At 41.0% G+C, this 21980-nt stretch overlaps 1 protein-coding gene across 2 annotated transcripts in view; it reads left to right on the forward strand.

Moving 5' to 3' along the window:
* The first annotated feature begins 2508 nt into the window (after nucleotides 1–2508).
* The window catches only part of homer (protein), a 589932-nt gene continuing 570460 nt past the window's right edge, over nucleotides 2509–21980 (forward strand). Inside the window, exon 1 of one of the 2 annotated variants that reach the window (XM_053797555.2) lies at nucleotides 2509–2607. In XM_053797555.2, coding sequence (XP_053653530.1) covers nucleotides 2582–2607 — 26 coding nt within the window. In that variant the 5' untranslated portion in view covers nucleotides 2509–2581. The remainder of the gene's footprint in view (nucleotides 2608–21980) is intronic. The other variant, XM_053797556.2, reaches the window with a different exon arrangement.

Raw genomic sequence — 21980 nt, forward strand, 5'->3', positions numbered from 1 at the left:
GTTTTCTGTCAAACCACATTTAGGATTTTGGCCATCTGCCCTCTGTTGTAGGGTTTGGCAGACCATTCTTGTGTATATAAATTGGATACGTGAGACTTGCTTATGGACACCATATGAAGAAATGACCCCAATGGAAATAAGTCACTGTCTGACTTTTTTGGGTTATCCTAGGTTCTCTACACATATGCTGCTATGTATGATAATTCTATGTAACTGTATTTGTGTATACCTGAATAAACTTACTTACTTACTTACCAGTGAGGACTGTCAGGTCGCACTGTCCTGTCTGTCAGAGTGCATGTAGGATCTACATCCATCTAAATCACACCAACACTCATTCTTACTGACCGCATCAAAGATCCCAATGGAAATGTCACGGTTAGGTTAGGTAAGGTTTGCCAGGAAACAGGACAAGTGTTTCCTGACGCGGGTCTTAGTCAGATGACCCGCCTTTGGAGCTTTGGTCATCTGACCAAAGCCTTCAGCTGGCTTACCGGTCCACCCCTTTAAAAAAAATGGTCATTTATAACCAATTATGGAAATGTTACTTTGACGTTTTTGGGTTATGCAAGGTAACCTAGACATATGCTGCTACGTACGATAATTTATGTAATTGTATTTATGTGTACCTATACCCGAATAAACTTACTTAATCTTTGAAAGTTACACTTTTGATAGACTTTTTGACTTAACTGAAACTAACCAATTGCATCAATTTTGATTTCAACTGAAAATAACCCATTACACCAACTTGGATTTCAATATTACTCCTGCATTAACTCGCTTCACAAAAAAACGCACTATTATGGAAAACTGGAGGAAATAATAACTAGGACTGAGTATACTACAAACTCTAATCACACAATAGAGCGGAAAAGTAATGCGAAGGACCTGGGTGTGGTAATGTCCGAAGATCTCACCATTAAGGACCACAACAATGCCACTATCACATCTGCGGGGAAACTGATAGGATGGATAATGAGAACATTCAAGACAAGAGATGCTAAGCCAATGATGATCCTTTTTAAATCACTTTTCTCTAGGCTGGAATACTGCTGTACATTAACATCCCCATTCAAGGCAAGTGAAATTGCAGATCTAGAGAATGTACAACCTTTACTGCACATATAAGTTCCATCAAACACCTTAATTACTGGGAACGCTTGGAAGCACTTGATTTGTACTCACTGGAGCGCAGGCGAGAGGTATCATGATCTACACCTGGAAGATTCTGGAGGTACTGGCCCTTAATCTGCACACAAAAATCACTCCCTACGAAAGCAAAATTATTATTCTAGTCATGGGAGAGCGCTAAACCCATAGGGATGGGGGGTATGGAAGGCATTCAGGCTCAATTCAGGGAACTGGAGCACAGATCCAATTCCCTAGCTCACGAGCCCCTCACCAGTTTCAAGGAACCTGCCTTGAGGGGTACGAAGGCAAGAGACTTGGCAGGCACTGCAACATACCCCCAGTGAAAAGCAAGGGCGTCACTGGTACACTAAGAGAAAAGGCAATAAGTGTCCAGGGCCCAAGACTGTTCAATAGCCTTCCACGAGCCATAAGGGGCATTACCAATAGACCCCTGGTTGTCTTCAAGAGGGAGCTGGACAGATACCTCGAGTCGGTGCCGGATCAGCCGGACTGTGGTTTGTACGTTGGACTACGTGCGGCGAGCAGTAAAAGCCTCATTGATCAGGCCCTGATCCACCAGGAGGCCTGGTCGTGGACCGGGCCGCGGGGGCGTTGATCCCCGGAATGCCCTCCAGGTATCCCCATTTGGGGATGCTGGTGACAGGCTCTTGATCCAAGGAACGGGACTCATCATCCCCTTCCTGGGTTCGAACCCAAGTGCTTCCCATTCCCCAGGCGTGGTCCCTGCTAGTTTAGCGCTTCCCCTGAAAAGAAAAAATCACGGGTGGCGCCGAGCCCGTAAGGGTCATACAGCGCCTGAATAATGAGGTACAAAAAAGTTTGACCCAGGGGAAAGTTGTTCCATTTCCTTGGAGGAGGAGTCTCTCACTATTATGGTGGACAGTCATGCAAGTCAATATAGTTAACTTAACCTCTGTTTATTATTGATTTCTACCCATATCCCCCCACCCCTCCCTCCCTCATATCATACAAGTTATCCTTCACTGATGTATATTTACTCTGAAACTATTTGTCTAAAGAGTTTAAAATATAAGTGAGCCATGTACAAAATTTAAATGGAAATTAGTGATGGTTGTGCAGAGATGAGAGCTGAGTCAATCATCCTACCTCAGTGGCAGTCAGCAGCATACTGGCGAGTTTGCCTTGCGCTCTCACACTATAGACGAAATAAGTGCGAGTTAATGTCTACTCAATAGGTGACGTCTAAAGGATCAGAAAACAAAAGGTTGTCACTTTGTCGCCTAAAGCGCGCTTTACTTGCCTCCAGATTACTCATATATACTCTTTAACAGGTAAGAAATCTCCTTGGGAAAACAAGCTCTGGCAGTGCAATAATCATTAAGTTGAATCTGTGTCCTTATGAGTGTCCGTAGTCGTTGGTCCTCAAAGTGTAAATCTCGAGTATATTTATAAGGCAAAGGCGTAAATGACAATTGAAAACATAAACATGGGGTAAGTAGAAGACGTGTGGTAGAGGAGGAGTGTAGTGTAGTGTAGTGTGAGTGTGAGAAGCAGCAGGTGAGAGGGAAAGTGACCCAGCCCCCTCCCTGATGTTGTGTCTGCTCCAGATCTGTCAATAAAGGGATGCTGCCCAACCATCACTTTCATGTTTAATCTCCCTCACCTCAGTGATAAACAAGTCTGGTAAAATTCAAGTGGGTGGGGGAGGGGGGAGGAGATAAGTGCAGTTATCACTGCAGTCTGATAAAACTAGTCGTCTGTTTAAGGAGCAGGTAGTAATGTCCAGCAGGAGGTTGGTCCAGCTCTCAGTAGCAGCAGAAGGCTAGTCCAGCTCTCAGGTAGCTGCAATACGATCCTGGTCCAGCCCTTCGGTAGCAGTAACACCGTGCTGGTCCAGCCTTCGGGCAGCAGCAGCAGGATCCTGGTCCAGCCCTCGGGTAACAGCACACGATGCTGGTCCAGCCCTTGGGTAGCAGCAACATGATGCTGGTCCAGCCCTCGGGTAGCAGTAACACCATGCTGGTCCAGTCCTCAGGTAGCAGCAGCAGGATCCTGGTCCAGCCTTCGGGTAGCAGTGGCAGATCCTGCTCCAGCCCTCGGGTAGCAGCAATACGATCCTGGTCCAGCCCTTCGGTAGCAGTAACACCATGCTGGTCCAGCCTTCGGGCAGCAGCAGCAGGATCCTGGTCCAGCCCTCGGGTAGCAGCAGCAGATCCTGCTCCAGTCCTTGGGTAGCAGCAGCACAATGCTGGTTCAGCCCTCAGGCAGCAGCAGCAGGATCCTGGTCCAGCCCTTGGGTAACAGCACACGATGCTGGTCCAGCCCTTGGGTAGCAGCAACATGATGCTGGTCCAGCCCTCAGGTAGCAGCAGCAGCAGGATCCTGGTGCAGCCTTCGTCTAGCAGCAACACAATGCTGGCCCAGCCCTTGGGTAGCAGTAACACCGTGCTGGTCCAGACCTTGGGCAGCAGCAGCAGGATCCTGGTCCAGCCTTCAGGTAGCAGAAGCAGGATCCTGGTCCAGCCTTCAGGTAGCAGAAGCAGGATCCTGGTCCAGCCTTCAGGTAGCAGCAGCAGGATGCTGGTCTAAATCTCAGGAAGCAGCAAAAGGTTGTTGGTTCAGAATTGTTGAAGCAGCAGCAAGGTGCTGATCAAGCCTCCAGTAGCAGCAGAATGCTGGTCCAAACCTCGGGTAGCAGCAGCAGCAGGATGCTGGTCCAGCTCTCAGGAAGCAGCAACAGCAGAAGGATGCTGATCCAGCCCTCAGGTAGCAGCAGCAGCAGGGTGCTGGTCCAGCCCTCAGGGATCAGCAGCAGCAGGATGCTGGTCCAGCCTTCAGGGAGCAGCAGCAGCAGGATGCTGGTCCAGCCCTCAGGGAGCAGCAGCAGGATGCTGGTCCAGCCCTCAGGAAGCAGGATGCTGGTCCAGTACTTGGGTAACAGCAGTAAGATTCTGGTCCAGACTTTGGGTAGCAGCATCAGGATGATGGTCTAGCCCTTGGGTAGCAACAGGATGCTGCTGGTCCATCCCTTGGGTAGCAACAGGACACTGGTCCAGCCCTTGAGTAGCATCAATGGGATGCTGGTCCAGCCCTTGAGTAAGCATCAATGGGATGCTGGTCCAGCCCTTGAGTAGCATCAATGGGATGCTGGTCCAGCAAGTTGATCCAGACCTTGGGTAGCAGCAGAAGGCCAGTCCAGTCCTCAAGTAGCAGCAGAAGGCCAGTTCAGACTTTGGATAGCAGCAGAAGGCTGGTTCACACCTAGGGTAACAGCAAAAGGCTTGTCCAGACCTTGGGTAGCAGCAGAAAACCAGTTTAGACCTAGGGTAGCAGCAGAAGACTGGTCCAGACCCAGGGTAGCAGCAGAAGGCTGGTCCATGCTTCAGGTAGAAGCAGAAGTCTGGCCCAGACTTCAGGTAGCAGACCTCCAGCAGAAGAAAAATTTCTTGTGATTATTAACTCTGAAGAGTTAATATCCCAAGAAAGCTCTGCAATAAGTCATATTTTTATTGGAGTGGTTTAGGTCTTTTATCCTATGATGTTACATAACAGCCAATTAACTCCTAGGTGAGCAAGGACGAGTGTTAGGAGATTTGATAACATGTCTGCCCTTCCTTTGGACCCTTCAAGTGAGGTGGTTCCCTGATGCTCTCCTTCCTTGAACATAACTCACTTTGACTCTTCTGAGTAATTTACACTATACATGTACAGTATATGATAATTGTACTTGTGTACCTGTACCTAAATAAAATTATTACTTACCTCCAGCACTTCCTACACACACTTTCCCAGATATAATAACCCTTTCCTTGGATTTCAACCCAGGTCTTCTCAGAGATTTACAAGAAAATAATTTTGGGTGAGGAGAATTCTTGAGGGAGATTTTTAAGATATATGATATAAAGATACAAATTTTATTTCCAAAATAGAGTACGTACAAGGAACTACTATTGATTTGAAAAGTTCCCTCTCAAATAACTATTACCAAAATTTAAAAAAAAAATGCATCTCATATACAATACAAATAAAGTTTACAACAAAATTATTGAAACAGTTATGGGTAAGACAGAGTAAAACTGCAGAGGAACAGGGAGTATATACAGTGGAACCTCGGTACTCGAACAGCTCCATACTCAAACAGTTCGGTATTCAAACGCTTTGTTCGGCAAACAAATTGCTCGGTAGTCGACTGTTTGCTTGGCACTTGACCTGCCAGAACTTTGCTGTAAACTATTTCGTGTTTCTTCGCATTTTTTTTGGTGTTTTTTATATTATTTGTATAAATAAGTGAACATTGGGCCCAAGAGGGTTAGTGAAAACAGCCAACCAAAAAGAAAATTGGTTTGGAAAAATTTGTTCTGTACTCAGATCGGCACTCAAACAGCCTTCTGGAACCAGTTAAGTTTGAGTGCCAAGGTTCCACTGTACAGTGGACCCCCACATAACGATCACCTCCGAATGCGACCAATTATGTAAGTGTATTTATGTAAGTGCGTTTGCACGTGTATGTTTGGGGGTCTGAAATGGACTAATCTACTTCACAATATTCCTTATGGGAACAAATTCGGTCAGTACTGGCACCTGAACATACTTCTGGAGTGAAAAAATATCGTTAACCGGGGGTCCACTGTATTTAGGAAGGGTGGGGAATGTGTAGATCAAGTGTTTGTATTGAAGCATATAAGATAAGGGTAAAAGAGTTGTGTATTGAATTTGTGGATTCAGAAATTACGTTAAGCAAGTTTATTTAGGTACAAATACAATTATCATACACAGTGTACGTTACCTAGGATAACCCAAAAATGTCAGACAGAAATGACTTATTTCCATTGGGTTTGATAAGGGAGCCATGTGACAAATTTTGCAAATGACTAAGTAGTAGATTACTAAAGAGCAGCTACGAGTTTTTATGCAGAGAATGAGGCTTAAGGTAGGTTATGTAGGAGGGAGGGGAAGTGTTTCCCTGGGATGCATGATGTAATCATGGTTAGCATATTTATAGATTAGGTAGTAAAAGAAGTGACTGCTAGCATGTTTGGAAGAGGCATGGGATTTAAAAGTATAACACAGTACAAGTTTATTTCAACATACATTGTTTATACAGAAATGGGCAACAATTGATAGCATGTTGAAAGCCTGTAGTTATTCATAGCATTTCAGGCAAATGGCAGTTATCACAGTTGCTCTTTCTTGATGACTGTTCTTTTGGTGGATTCTGAAGACAAGCTGCGAAGGTTGATGGATGAATTTGGGAGGGTAGGTAAAAGTAAATTAAAAGGGAACACGGGGGGGTAACAAAAAAGTCTAGGCAACAAGTCATTGAATATCTGATTGGAGGGAGCATGGAAGAATTGGATGTATTTAGGTACTTGGTAGTGGATTGTCAGCAGATGAAGTGTGACCTAGAGAATAGACTTTATTGTTCACCACAACTTATATTAGTCCCTTTTATATTGTTTTCCCTAATTCTAACTTTAAAGAATTACCTTTAAAGTACTACCTACTATCATATTCCCAAGCTCCATTATTTGATCATCACTTTATTTGTTCACCACAAATTATTTTAGTCCCTTTTATATTGTCTCCTTCATTTTAGCTTTAAAAAAACTACCTTAGCTCATTATTTTTACATTTGTTAAATAATTCAGGTGCTATTTTTTAGTTTTAGACTATTTACTTTGTTTTATACTTAATTCTAACTATAGATTCACTACAAATCTTATGATAACAAGCACTGATCCTGATACCAACCTCTTATTTAATGACTTAAATGAATCAAACAGTTACTGTAATTACTACACAGCAGAACAGTCAAAGGCACTTCTCAGAGCCAACAACAACATAACTGTCTTTAACTACAATATCAGATCTTTAAGCAAGCATTACAATGACCTCATAGCATTACTAAATTCCTTGCATGCCAATATGTCCATCATTACACTAACTGAAACCTGGCTAAAGCCTGATACTACTGATGTCTATGCCATTCCTGGTTACACAGTCATACACAACTGTAGGCCAGACCAACAAGGGGGTGGCACAGCTATATACTACTCAGACCAACTAGAATGTATCACTAATACTTGCACAAGGGATGAACATTTTTGCTAATTTTACTGTAAAAAACCTTAAGACGCCTATAACAATCGGTGCCATTTACCGGATACCCCACACTAACATCCCAAACTTCAGTGAGAAATTAAAGGCACTAATAACAAACAGACAAATGAATAAGCACCACCTTCTCTTAGCTGGAGACTTCAACATCAACCTTGGCCTACTAGATGATCAGCCTGTAACTGATTTCATCAACAATATGAACACACACTTCTCATACCAACAATAACTAAACCAACCAGGCTCACTGAAACAAGTGCAACCATAATAGACCACATATGGACCAATATACTAGCCCCCCTTAAATCAGGGATAATCACAGATAGCACTACAGACCACTACCCTACCTTCCTCTTGACAAACATTAGTAAACCACCACTTGAATACAACAAAGTCTCATTTAGACTCCATGATGAGGCCTCAATAAGGAAGTTCACAGCTGACCTAGAGACTGTTGACTGGCCTACAGAATTCTCCAAGGCCAATGGTATTGACGACTGGACAGACATTTTTCTTAACAAACTACTTAGACTATACAACAAACATTGTCCTATAAAAACGAAACAGATCACAAACAAACGGCTTGGTTGCCCATGGCTAACCAGCACCATTCTGAAATCCATTGATAAGAAATACCAATATGAAAAGCAATATAGACAGGGCTTAATACACAAAGATATTCTTAAACACTATTCATCAGTCCTCACCAAAGTAATAAAGAAAGCCAAACAACTATACTACTCCAGTAGATTCACTAACACAAGAGGAGATATAAAAAAGACCTGGAAAACACTCTCTCAGATTCTAGGGACCCACAAACTAAAAAAAACAAGAATATTGTCCTAACTAAACCTAATGAAACACCACTGCAACCCACCGACACAGCTAACAAGATAAACGACTTCTTCTCAACCATAGGTTCTAATCTCGCCAATAAAATCCCACGTACCAATGCCCATGCTGGGGACTACCTAGATGGGAATTTCCCAAATTCCTTCTATCTTGCTCCAACTGAGTTCACGGAAGTCACCGAGATTATAAAGTCACATAAAAATAACTCAGGGAATCTGTCTCATGTCCCACCATTATTGTACAAGAGAGTGGCCCATGTCCTCTCGCATACTATCTCATTGCTTTTTAACAAGTCACTAGGAGCTAGCACCTTCCCGAAACTACTCAAGACGGCAAGGGTTACACCAATACATAAAGGTGGTGACCCTACAGATTTAAACAACTACAGTGGACCCCCGCATAACGATGGCATCGCATAGCGATTTTTCCGCATAACGATTACTTTTATCGCAAAATTTTTGCCCCGCATACCGATTAAAAACCCGCATACCGATTTTCGTCCGAGACGCGTCCAATGTGCCCTCAGCCAGCCTCACATGTGCCGCTCCGTCCCATTGTTTACCAGCCAGCCTCCGCGGTAACATCCAAGCATACACTCGGAATATTTCGTATTATTACAGTATTTTCGGTGCTGTTTCTGGAAAATAAGTGACCATGGGCCCCAAGAAAGCTTCTAGTGCCAACCCTGTGGTAAAAAGGGTGAGAATTAGTATGGAAATTAAGAAAGATTTTGAAGGGTTTGGGGCTAACCCTGAGAAGCCTATGCCAGTTGTGGAATCCATTGTGCCTACTTCAAAGATTAAGGAAATGTGTGCAGAGTGGGTTGAACTGCAAACCTTTATAGATGAAAATCACCCTGACACAGCTGTTGCAAGCCGTGCTTGTGACTATTTCAATGACAATGTTATGGCCCATTTTAGGAAAGTCTTGAAGGAACGGGAGGTACAGAGCTCTATGGACAGATTTGTTGTGCGACAGAGGTCCAGTGACTCTCAAGCTGGTCCTAGTGGCATTAAAAGAAGAAGGGAAGTAACCCCAGAAAAGGACTTGCTACCTCAAGTCCTAATGGAAGGGGATTCCCCTTCTAAACAGTAAGAAGATAATGCTCTCCCCTCCTCCCATCCCATCAATCATCACCAGATCTTCAATAAAAGTAAGTGTCATGTAATTGTGCATGCCTTTTTCAGTTTGTGTGTATTAAAATTAACATTTCATGTGGTAAAAAAAAATTTTTTTCATACTTTTGGGCGTCTTGCACGGATTAATTTTATTTCCATTATTTCTTATGGGGAAAATTCATTCGCATAACGATTATTTCGCATAACGATGAGCCCTCTTGCACGGATTAAAATCGTTAACCGGGGGTCCACTGTATAGGCCAATATCAAACTTACCATTGCTATCCAAAATCTTTGAGAAACTCGTGCACAGGAGACTATATTCATTTATAACATCACAAAACATACTCAACCCCTGCCAATTTGGATTCAGGAAAAATAAAAGCACTAACGATGCAATTATAAAAATGCTAGATCTGCTTTACACAGCATTGGAAAATAAGGAATATCCACTAGGAATTTTTATTGACCTAAGAAAAGCTTTTGACACAGTAGACCACGGCATCCTACTCCACAAACTTGACCATTATGGTATAAGAGGCCATGCGCTTGCATATTTCAAATCTTACCTTACTAATAGGTATCAGTATGTCACCATTAAAGACACAGCATCAACAACACAGCCACTTGATACTGGAGTTCTGCAGGGAAGTGTCCTTGGTCCCCTGCTCTTCCTCATATACATCAATGATCTTCCAAACGTATCTCGACACCTGAACCCCATTCTCTTTGCTGATGACACGACTTATGTCATCCCTCACCCTAATCTTGCAACCCTCAACACCATTGTTAATGAGGAGCTGATCAAAATATCGACTTGGATGACAGCCAATAAACTTACGCTTAACGTTGGCAAAACCTACTACATTATGTTTGGTAGCAGAGCAGGAGATGCGCAAATTAACATTAAGATCGACAACACTCTAATTACCAGGCATAATGAGGGCAAATTCCTAGGCCTATACCTCGACAACAACCTGAACTTCAGCACCCATATCCAACACATAACCAAAAAAGTATCCAAAACGGTTGGGATCCTCTCCAAGATACGATACTACGTGCCGCAAACTGCCCTTCTCACACTATACCATTCACTTATATATCCATACCTCACCTATGCTATCTGTGCTTGGGGTTCAACTGCAGCAACACACCTAAAGCCAATAATAACCCAACAAAAAGCCGCAGTAAGAATAATCACTAAATCCCATCCCTGGCAACACACCCCCCCACTCTTCATAGATCTAAACTTACTCCCTGTTCAGTACATCCACACTTACTACTGTGCAATCTACATCTACAGGACCTTAAATTCCAATATTAACCTTGACCTAAAACGCTTTCTTGATAGTTGTGACAGAACCCACAGGCACAACACCAGACACAAACATCTCTATGACATTCCCCGTGTCCGACTAAACCTTTACAAAAATTCGATGTATGTCAAAGGCCCTAAAATCTGGAACATCCTACCTGAAAATTCCAAAACTGCAGACACATTCATCACCTTCAAAACTACCATCAGAAAACATCTTATCTCCCTGATACACCCTGTCAACTAATAATACGAATACCACCTGGTGGTTCACACTTACACTCACTCACTCAGTCTCAATCTCAAAATAATGAATCTTAACTAGTCAAAAGTTGGCCTGTGATACTCCAATACTGAAACTATGTATAGTGCCAAAACAAAAGCATTCACATTGCTAAACTCACAACTAGTATTTAGTCACTTAGCCATAATACCAACTTATCTCATAATTCTGTAACATTTTAAACCTAAGATTTAATATAAGTCTGCCTGAAATGCCTAGCCATGCTAGGCATTCTAGTGGTACACACTGTAATTATTATTTTACTACATGTAAACCACACAATAACCAAATTCTGTAAACTCAGCATTGTAATACTTATAGAGAATAAAGTTTGAATTTGAATTTGAATATATAATAGCTAAATTCAAATCCAAATACCTACAAAAACCTCTCACATTGATAAACATCTACAGAGTTCCACAGTCAAACATTAGCCAATTTAGTCAAAACCTAGGAAGTATGATAAATGATGCACGCATGAACAAAGATCACTTACTCTCAGGTGACTTCAATATAAATCTCCTGCAAGACCAGGACCCACACGTTACTGAATTCACAAACACAATGAGTAACCATGTTGCTACCAACAGTAACAAAACCTACAAGAGTTACGGAGACTAGTGTTTCCCTACTTGACCACATCTGGACCAACACCATATCCCCTTTAAAATCAGGCATAATCACAGATAATACCACAGACCACTACCCTACTTTCCTCATAACTCTTGGTAAATTACCCCAAGACACTACAAAAGTCACCTTCAGACTTCACAATGAGGCAGCCATTAATAACTTCACAACAGCAGTAACAAACATTGACTGGCACACTGAGCTAGAAATCTATACAGATATTGACGAATGTATTAATAATTTTCTAAAAAAGACCCAATACCTCTATAACAAGCACTGCCCTAAAAAAAACTAAACAGATGACAGCTAAGAGACTGAACAGTCCCTGGCTAACACCCAGCATTCTCAAATCCATAAATACAAAACACCTATACGAAAAACAGTACAGAATGGGTCACATAACCAGAGACCAAACAAAACATTACTCGTCAATCCTAACCAGCCTGATAAGAAGGGCAAAAAAATTGTATTATGAGAACAGATTATCCAACTTACGAGGTGATATAAAAAAGACCTGGAAAACCCTATGAGAAATTCTAGGAGCAAAAGAGATATCACGAAATAGCGAAATAAAATTAGCAAAATCAGATGAACCCCAACTCCCACCAACAGAAACAGCAAACAGACTCAATGATTTCTTCTCCACTATAGGACAAAACCTTGCCAATAAAATCCCAAGCTCAGATACCCCACCAAATGACTACCTCACTGGCAACTACCCGAACACACTGTTCCTAGCTCCGACTAACCCATACGAAGTCTCCCTTATTATCAACACACTAAAAAACAAGGCAGGAGATTTAAATACCTTACCACCCTTTATATACAAAAAAGTGTCATAAGTGCTATCACCAATCATTGCAACACACTTTAACAAATCCATTGAATCCTCTACCTTCCCTACAGTTCTCAAAATAGCAAGGGTCACCCCGATCCATAAAGGAGGAGACCAAACAGAGTTGAATAACTGTAGGCCAATATCCAACTTACACCCTCTCTCAAAAATCTTCGAAAAATTAATTCATAAACGAATCTACTCCTACCTCATCTCCCAAAACATACTCAACCCCTGCCAATTTGGATTCAGGCCTAATAAAAATACTAATGATGCTATTATACACATGCTAGAACATATATACACTGCAATAGAGAAAAAAGAAGTCCCACTGGGGATCTTCATTGACTTACGTAAAACTTTTGATACAGTTGACCATGACTTGCTCCACATAAAATTGTCACACTTTGGTATAAGAGGGCACTCCCTCAACTACCTCAAGTCATACCTCAGCAACAGAAGCCAATGTGTGTACACAAATGGGGCAAACTCTTCCGCACAACCAATTACAGTTGGTGTCCCACAGGGAAGTGTCCTTGGCCCTCTTCTCTTTCTCCTATACATAAATGACCTACCAAATGCTTGCAATTACTCAAACCCACACTATTTGCAAATGACACTACATACGTCTTCTCTCACCCGAGCCCAGTCATGCTAGCCAATACTGTTAATACCGAATTACAGAAAATATCTACCTGGATGAGGACTAACAAATTTACACTAAACATTGACAAAACCTACCTCATTCAGTTTGGTAACAGAGCTACAGATGTCCCTCTTAACATAATGATAAATGGATCACCTATCACAAAGCTAACAGAGGGAAAATTCTTAGGAATCCACCTTGATAATACTCAAATTTCATACACATATACAACAAATTTCTAAGAAAATTTCTAAGACCGTAGGAATACTATCGAAGATACGGTACTATGTTCCACAGTCAGCCCTCCTGGCCCTATATCACTCTTTTATTTACTCCTATCTCACCTATGGAATTTGTGCATGGGGCTCAACAACAATTAACCATCTCAGACCACTAATTACCCAACAAAAGGCTGCAGTCAGAATAACAAATTCCCACTACAGGCAGCACACTCCACCAATAGTCAAAACACTAAACCTACTCACCATACAAAACATCCATACTTATTACTGCACCTATTACATACATAGAACACTTAACTCTGATATTAACCCTCCCCTCAAACATCTCCTTGCCAACCTCAACAGAACACATGACCATAACACAAGGCACAGATCACTCTTTGATGTTCCTCGTGTCCATCTCACCTATGCAAAAACTCAATGCACATCGAAGGCCCTAAAATCTGGAATTCATTACCTGTAAATATAAAAGAAACACTACCTGTTTATAAATTCAAGTCTCTTCTCAAAGATCACTTACTCACCCAAAACCAAATAAATACTTAATAACTGAACCTTATAAATTGTTTATCTTAAATGTTTCTCACAATTATATCACATAAATGTTAAACCTAAGACCCAATCTAACTTTGTTATCTTTTAAATACACTACCTAACAGAATACTCCATTCTACTGAATGTACAGCAATGCATGCAACCATATGACCTGTCTTTGTAATACTCATTTGTGCTTTATTGTTATTTGTTTACAATAATGTTTTATCACTGATTACATCATTGCTTAGTTAATCTTGTTAATTTTAAGCCTGCCCGTAATGCTATGCATACAAGTGGCTTTGGCATGCTGCTCTTACCTGTATTTTTTTGTACCTCTGTATGTATGTTCAAATTATAAAATAAATAAAATAAATAAATAAATAAAGGTGGGTAGTGTGTTGAAGCATCAACACACTACCCAAAATAGGGGATGTACCAGGGTTTAGCTGTACCAACAATTTTATATGGGTGTAAAGCATGGGTTCTGGACACTGCAGTGAGGAGTTTGCTAGATACAGGGAAGATATTATGTGTGAGAGCAATGTGTAGTGTGAAACCATGAAGAGAATTCAGAGCATAGAAATTCAAAGGTGATGTGGGGTCACAAAGGGTATAATTTATAAAGTTGAGGTGGTTTGGACACAAAGAGGATGGAAAGGGATAGGTTGACAGTTGGAGGGCAGGGGGGAGTTGAATATTCTTTGAGCTTTAGGGGCTTGAGCAGCCAGCAAGTTTGTACAAGAGTGTTAGGCATGAATGGAGATTAATAGCTTTTAATGGATGTGCTGTTGGAGTGTGAGCAAGGTAGCTTATGAAGGGATTCAAAGGAAAACTTGAGCCCTGGAAGTGGGAAGGGCAATGCCTGCATTCTGAAGGAAGGGTGGGAATGTTGCACTTGGAAGGTACACTGAATTGTGATGTCAGCATACTTATGGAAAGAAAGCAGTTGGGTGAGCCATTGTGATGTGTTGTCTTCTTAGGGTTACCCTGCCTTGGCAGGAGAGAGCTGATAAAGTAAAAAAAATATGTAGCAGATCTTATCAGTATTGAGTATTAATTTACTTTTTGCCATCCAAGCTGATATCTTAAATAAGTACAACATTGACTGTTTTATTGAGATCAGCCAGATCTGAGTTTAAGATGACAAAGGTAGTGTTGTTTGCGAATAAAACTTTAGGTTGTTGTTATACATTTGGTAGGGTATTGATGTAAAGGAGAAAAAATTTGGACTTAGGATTCTGCCTTGTGGCAGCTTCATATTGATGGGTTGTTTACAGGAGTTGATGCCATTCTTTGTCATGTGTTGGACTCTGTCATTCAGGTAGGACATTAGGGTATGCATGTAGGAGAGTGCAGAACAACCACTGTGAAAAGAATAGTGAACTTCAAAGCACTTTCATGATTTCCCACGTTATTCCTTGACAATGTGAGAAATCACGAAAGTGCTTGGAAGTTCATTATTCTTTTCACAATGGTCGTTCTGCATGTTGTGATATTACCTGTTTACTGTGATCTTAGTGCATGTAGGAGAGTGCCTGGCCTTTTATTCTCTTTATGTTTTAGCTTAAGGAGCAAAATGTTATGGTCTAATGTATCAAAAGGTTTTCTTAGCTCAAAAAGGCATATTGGATATCTAGAGTTAATCAAACATCTTTATTATTGTGACATTTGTACAGTACTTTTTATTTGGCCAAATGGAATCCTGCCACATTTCATCCATGTCATGCCTGCAGGAGATCAAGGACATTTGGGTCAGCCAGTTAACCATTGATTACTTCAGGAATCTGAGTAAAAACTCACCCAAATAGCTTATGAATTCACACATTCACCTGTCTTAATTTTTTCAAATACGTACAGTAAAACTTCATTTAACAGATCTCAGTTTGATGGATTTCTGATTTGACAGATTATCCATTCTCTGGAAAAAAGTCCAGAAATAACCAATAGTCTGTTAGTGATTTGTACAAGTGTAGCTTTTTTATATATCAACTGTAAAGAATAAAAGATAATACCGGGACTGGAACAATACACAAATAACCTGCATGTAGAAGAAAGAAACTTATGACAATGTTTCGGTCCGACTTGGGCCATTAACTCTGCAGGTTATTTGTGTATTTTCTGTTTTTTTTTTTTTTTTTAGCAAATTTATTATTGTAATTATCTCTGTGGGAGTAGTTGGTGATAGAAGCAGCTTGGGTAATTATCTGTAAGAAAATCGAACATGAGTTTAAGATTTTTCTGGCAGTGTTTGATCTTACTGTAGGTAAGAAATATTATTATTATAAACAAATAAATAAATTATACATATAGACATACACACAGTTGTCAGGAAGTGGAACAATCTGGAGTGTGATGTGGTGGAGGCAGGATCCATATATAGCCTGAACAAGAGGTATGCTAAAGCTCTTGGAGCAAGAAGTGTGTGGATCTAGTAGTGATCAGCAAAGAGGTGGAGCAAGGAGCTGTGACTCGACCCTGCAACCACAAATAGGCGAGTGTGTATGGACACGCATGCATGCATGCACACACATACACATGCATACACTCAGGATCCATACATAGCTTTAAGAAGGGGTTCAATAAAGATCGTGGAGAAGGGAGAGAGTGGACCTAGTCGCGATCAGTGAAGAAGTGGGGCCAGGAGTTGTGACTCGACCCCTACAGCCACAAATAGGTGAGTACGTACTCTCACTCACTCTAGGCCTGCAGCAGCATATAGGTCAGTAAACACAGTCGACTATTGGATAATATGGTAGTTACATTCCTGAAAATGGAGCGTAATAAAAAAAGAGTGTAAGGTGAACTGAAGAGCATAGGGGAAAAATAGGGTTATGTTCATTTGCAACCCCCCAAAGATCTCACATCCACATCTCTGCTAGCAGATAGAGGTGCCTTATTGTTTTCTTGTCCCACTTGCACAAGCCAACATGGCTGACACGGCAGGTCGTGTAGTGTGTGTGCTGTACAGTGGACCCCTCTGTCTGCGTGATTAATCTGTTCCAGAGAGAGTGAAGAAAGCCGAAAATCGTGAAAACCAAAATAATTTTCCTCATAAGAAATACGTAATGTAAATCCAATTAATCCATTTCAGACACCCAAAATATTAACAAAAAATACATTTTAGAGAGAATAACTATAGTTTTACATACAGAAAAAAATGAGAAATAAATATAAAGCACTAATGAAATGGATAAATGAACATTTAAATCACTTTTACCTTTATTGAAGTCTTGTTGGCATGTGGAGGGAGGAGAGTTTATTGTTTGTAGACACGACAAATTGCTTAAATATGATGCTAATATCAACTCTGCGGCTTATTTATCTATCACAATTCATCTAATATGACATAATAAACAATATTAATAACATAGAAACATGATATGTAGTACTCTAGAATAAATAAAATACGTCAATACATGAGAGTGGTGGTGGTGTTGGGTTTATCAGGGCCACTGACAGCAAAAGTCGTACATATAGTGGTGGTGGCAGTAGAGGTCACCACCACTGTTCACACTGAAACAATGTATGCAGTTTATAAATAAGAAATATTTACACTTTATAAATGAGAACTATTTACACTTACCTTGGAGGAGATGCTGGCATTGGTTTAGGGTGGTGGAAGATACGCAGGCGGTGTATGTTGTCAAGTGGCCCTATATACCTCCAACAACATTGGAAGAGCTAGTTTCATGTCCTTTTTCTATCTCTTAACTTACATGCTACACTGTTAATGCTACACTTTATCACTGGCTGGCACTATAGCCTTTATTGACTCCTGCTGCTTTAGTATTATACATGTATTGTAGAATCACTGAAGAAGGCACATTCTCCCCTCTCTTCCGTCTCCACTTTGGTACTTTGCTACGAGTTCTTTCTTGAATTCTGTTGTGTTTCTCACCTTCTTTACCATAGGGCTAGCACTAGGAGCTTTCTTTGGGCCCATGGTGGCTTATTCAGCAGTCACACAATAAACAAGCGCAAAAAACAATGGATTATTACAAAATGTTTCATATGACCTCTCACGATTATGCTCACTCGCCAAGAAACACTGCCAGACTGAGAATGCATGTGTGGGAGGCTAGGTGTGTGTGCGGCCACACGGACATGTTCCGTATGACCAATGAAAACAGAGGAAAGTAACAAAAACAGAGCCTATATTTTTACAAAAAAAGTTGGCGATAACTGAAAATCACGAAAATGGAGGGTCCACTATATATGTATTTTTTAGGCCTAGGTGTATTGCACACTTAATACAGTGGTACCTCGGGATATGAACTTAATTCGTTCCAGAAGGCTGTTCGAGTGCCGATACTGAATGAATTTATTCCCATAAGGAATAATGTAAATTAGATTAATCCATTTCAGACCCCCAAAAATACACTTACAAAAGCACTTACATAAATACACTTTCATAATTGTTTGAGTTTTGAGCTGTTTGTATCCCGAGGTACCACTGTATGTGATATTGTAAATGTGTTATCAGGCTTTTATATACATTTGAAAGTAAAAAAAGGCTACATTTCACTTTACAATGATTTTTGGTTTACAGTAGTAGCCCGGAACCTAAGCTGCTGTATAAGCAGGGCCCTGTACGGCAGTAGCCTGGAGCCTAATCTGCTATGTAAGTCAGGGCCTGCCTATATGGGTATAATGCACATGACATACTACACTGCCCATACAGTGGACCCCAGGTTAACGATATTTTTTCACTCCAGAAGTATGTTCAGGTGCCAGTACTGACCGAATTTATTCCCATAAGGAATATTGTGAAGTAGATTAGTCCATTTCAGACCCCCAAACATACACGTACAAATGCACTTACATAAATACACTTACATAATTGGTCGCATTCGGAGGTGATCGTTATGCGGGGGTCCACTGTATTATGCTTAGCAATATGACATACTGTGGCTTGAGAGAACACAGGTTTGCCAACAGTTTCTATACAGGGACAAAATTTAGTGTTATTTGAGAGTTCTGAATTCATACTGTCTATAGGAATTTAACCACCATGAATTTAGGAATTTGATTTTTTATAAAGTACAGTAATTCTAGGTAGCCATTACAGTATGCTTCCTAATATACGGCATAATGTATATGTTGGTACTTCCATATACTGTACGGTAATACAGTCCAGTATATGGCATTAAAGTCTATGTACAGCATGCTACACAAACTTTACATATCTTCAGTTGTCATGGAATGTTAGCTACAAATTACAGTGACCCTGCTCAATGATCTAACTAAGTACTGAAGTACTACTCTAACTGCATTAAGAAAAAAATTCTGCAAGTGAATTGCATATTCCTATAGAAACTCATGTTATAACTTGGGATGGGGACCGAGACTTGTAATATTCTCTCAATAATTCCTGTTCATTTTTGAATGATGAAATTTAAAGAGATGGTACTGTGTAGAGATGAGTCTCTTGTTTAGTTTGTGTGTAACGAAAGAGTAGGAAAAATTAGACAGGGTCTGGTCTTGTCAGAGAGCAGCAATATTACTGGTATGTTATACGTATACTGTACCTCACACTTCCTTCACAGCCTAAGGGCCATTGCAATTGTTTGCTTAGAAATCACAGCCCTTAATTAAGTCTAACAGATACATGTGATACATCTTGATTTGTTGATAATTTTTCCTAGTTTTTATTATGCACCACAGAAAATGAGAGTATAACATCCTTATGCCTTTTCTGGTGAATGGGGGGTGGGAGGTACAGTATATGGCATTGCTTCTCTCACAAACTTGACAAGACCCTGTTTAATTTGATACTGTGTTTGTATTATACATTACTGCATCTAGTTGTTCTTACTTGGGAACTGATTTTGTAATTTTGTGGTTTCAAATAGGTGTTTTAGATATATTTTGTGACAGGATGTGACATTTTTAATGCGTAGAGTATTCAATTACACTTTGGTTGCAGTGCCTTACAAATTCCATAACACCCCTCACCCATTTCTAGTTCTACATTTACTTCTTATCACAGTCTACATTCTTTTTTCTCTATTCTTTCCTTTGCCATCTCCTCATTCATTCCCTATAATCTTATTCATCCCTTTTACCACATAAATCTTATGCAGCTCTTATTTGTTTTGTTTGCTAAGTCTTCCAAATTCTTTTTCCAGGTAAGTGCATGGAGGCATTGTTTATGAGGGTGATGATGGTACACACTACACCAGCTGTGACTGTGGGTAAGTTTTGAGTGATGGTACTCACTGAAGTGATGCTGCTATCTCAGCTTCAGCTGATAACTACAAGTACAGTTGAGTAATGGATGTGCATCCAGTCACCATAATTGCTGTAAGATCTAAGTTTGCACCTGTATGTATTTTAGAGGTACTGATAAGCAGTGTTTATTCCAGTCCAGCTAGTAATATTATGAAGTATGCGAGCTGAGTTGTCACACTTATTATCATACTCACTGGGTCACTGTCTGTTAAAAGTTCCAGATCAGCCAGGATGTGATGGCTGTTAATGTCTACTGGCTGCAAGTAGCAACACATTGGTTAATCTATCAGAAAATGGTGAAATCTAAACTTAATCCAATCATAGATATGACGCCCCACATTTCCACATATTAAGTGCAGTTTTTAGGAAACCATCTATTTTGTGAGAATATTCTTCATAGTAATGGATTTCTTGTTCTATTTCATCCGATGTGTAATGTGTATGTGGATTTTTAATATATTTGATTTGGATGCATGTTCATTATATCCGATGTCCAATGTTTAATGTTGATGAATACACAAATAACCCGCACATAGAAGAGAGGAGCTTACGATGACGTTTCGGTCAGACTTGGACCATTTACAAAGTATGACTTGTCGTTCCAGTCACGGTATTGTGCCTTTTTTTGTTATTTGTTGATGAATATTTAATAAGTTTACGTTGCGCACGAACCACCTCTGTTTATTAATAGTGGCCAGAGTTTGTGTGCATCATTACACTGCCACAGCTAATACAACTACTGTCAACACCGATAACAGTAAAACTACACAAGACAGTAATATTTTAGCTATTACGATCAGATAAGATGCCGGTAGGAAAGGGTGCCAGGACTGTCAGACAAAAAAAAAGTTAGGATTGCGACACTCGGAAAAAACAGGAGCTATTTCTTAAAAGTTTGCCGTTTTGGATATTGAAGCGAACAGCCTGGTAATGCAGAGAAAAAAACCCAAGGGGAGGCCACAGATTTGATATAGTCTTCATCAAAGAGGCTAGATGAAAGCAACAGAGACAGGAAGAGATGGGAAGAGGTAGCTGGGGGTTTCTCGAAAACCATCCTTGAAGGCAAAGTCCCTCGATAAGTGTGTACTCGCCTAATTGTACTCACCTAATTGTGGTTGCAGGGGTCGAGACTCAGCTCCTGGCCCCGCCTCTTCACTGATCGCTACTGGATCCTCTCTCTCTCTGCTTCCTGAGCTTTGTCATACCTCTTCTTAAAACTATGTATGGTTCCTGCCTCCACTACTTCACTTGCTAGGCTATTCCACTTGCTGACAACTCTATGACTGAAGAAATACTTCCTAACGTCCCTGTGACTCGTCTGAGTCTTCAGCTTCCAGTTGTGACCCCTTGTCCCTGTGTCCCCTCTCTGGAACATCCTATCTCTGTCCACCTTGTCTATTCCCCGCAGTATCTTGTATGTCGTTATCATGTCTCCCCTGACCCTTCTGTCCTCCAGTGTCGTCAGTCCGATTTCCCTTAACCTTTCCTCGTACGACATTCCCTTGAGCTCTGGGACTAGCCTTGTTGCAAACCTTTGTACTTTCTCTAACTTCTTGACGTGCTTGACCAGGTGTGGGTTCCAGACTGGTGCTGCATACTCCAGTATGGGCCTAACATACACAGTGTACAGTGTCTTGAACGATTCCTTATTAAGGTATCGGAACGCTATTCTCAGGTTTGCCAGGCGCCCGTATGCTGCAGCGGTTATTTGGTTGATGTGTGCCTCCGGTGATGTGCTCGGTGTTATGGTCACCCCAAGGTCTTTCTCCCTGAGTGAGGTCTGTAGTCTTTGTCCACCTAGCCTATACTCTGTCTGCGGTCTTCTTTGCCCCTCCCCAATCTTCATGACTTTGCATTTGGCTAGATTGAATTCGAGAAGCCAGTTACTGGACCACATGTCCAGCCTCTCCAGGTCTCTTTGCAGTCCTGCCTCATCCTCGTCCGATTTAATTCTTCTCATCAGCTTCACGTCATCTGCGTGTGTGTGTGTGTGTGTGTGTGAGAGAGAGGGAAAGAGAGAGAGAGAGAGAGAGAGAGAGAGGGAAAGAGAGAGAGAGG

The sequence above is a fragment of the Cherax quadricarinatus genome, chromosome 86 (genome assembly GCF_038502225.1).
Source record: "Cherax quadricarinatus isolate ZL_2023a chromosome 86, ASM3850222v1, whole genome shotgun sequence".
NCBI lineage: Eukaryota > Metazoa > Arthropoda > Malacostraca > Decapoda > Parastacidae > Cherax > Cherax quadricarinatus.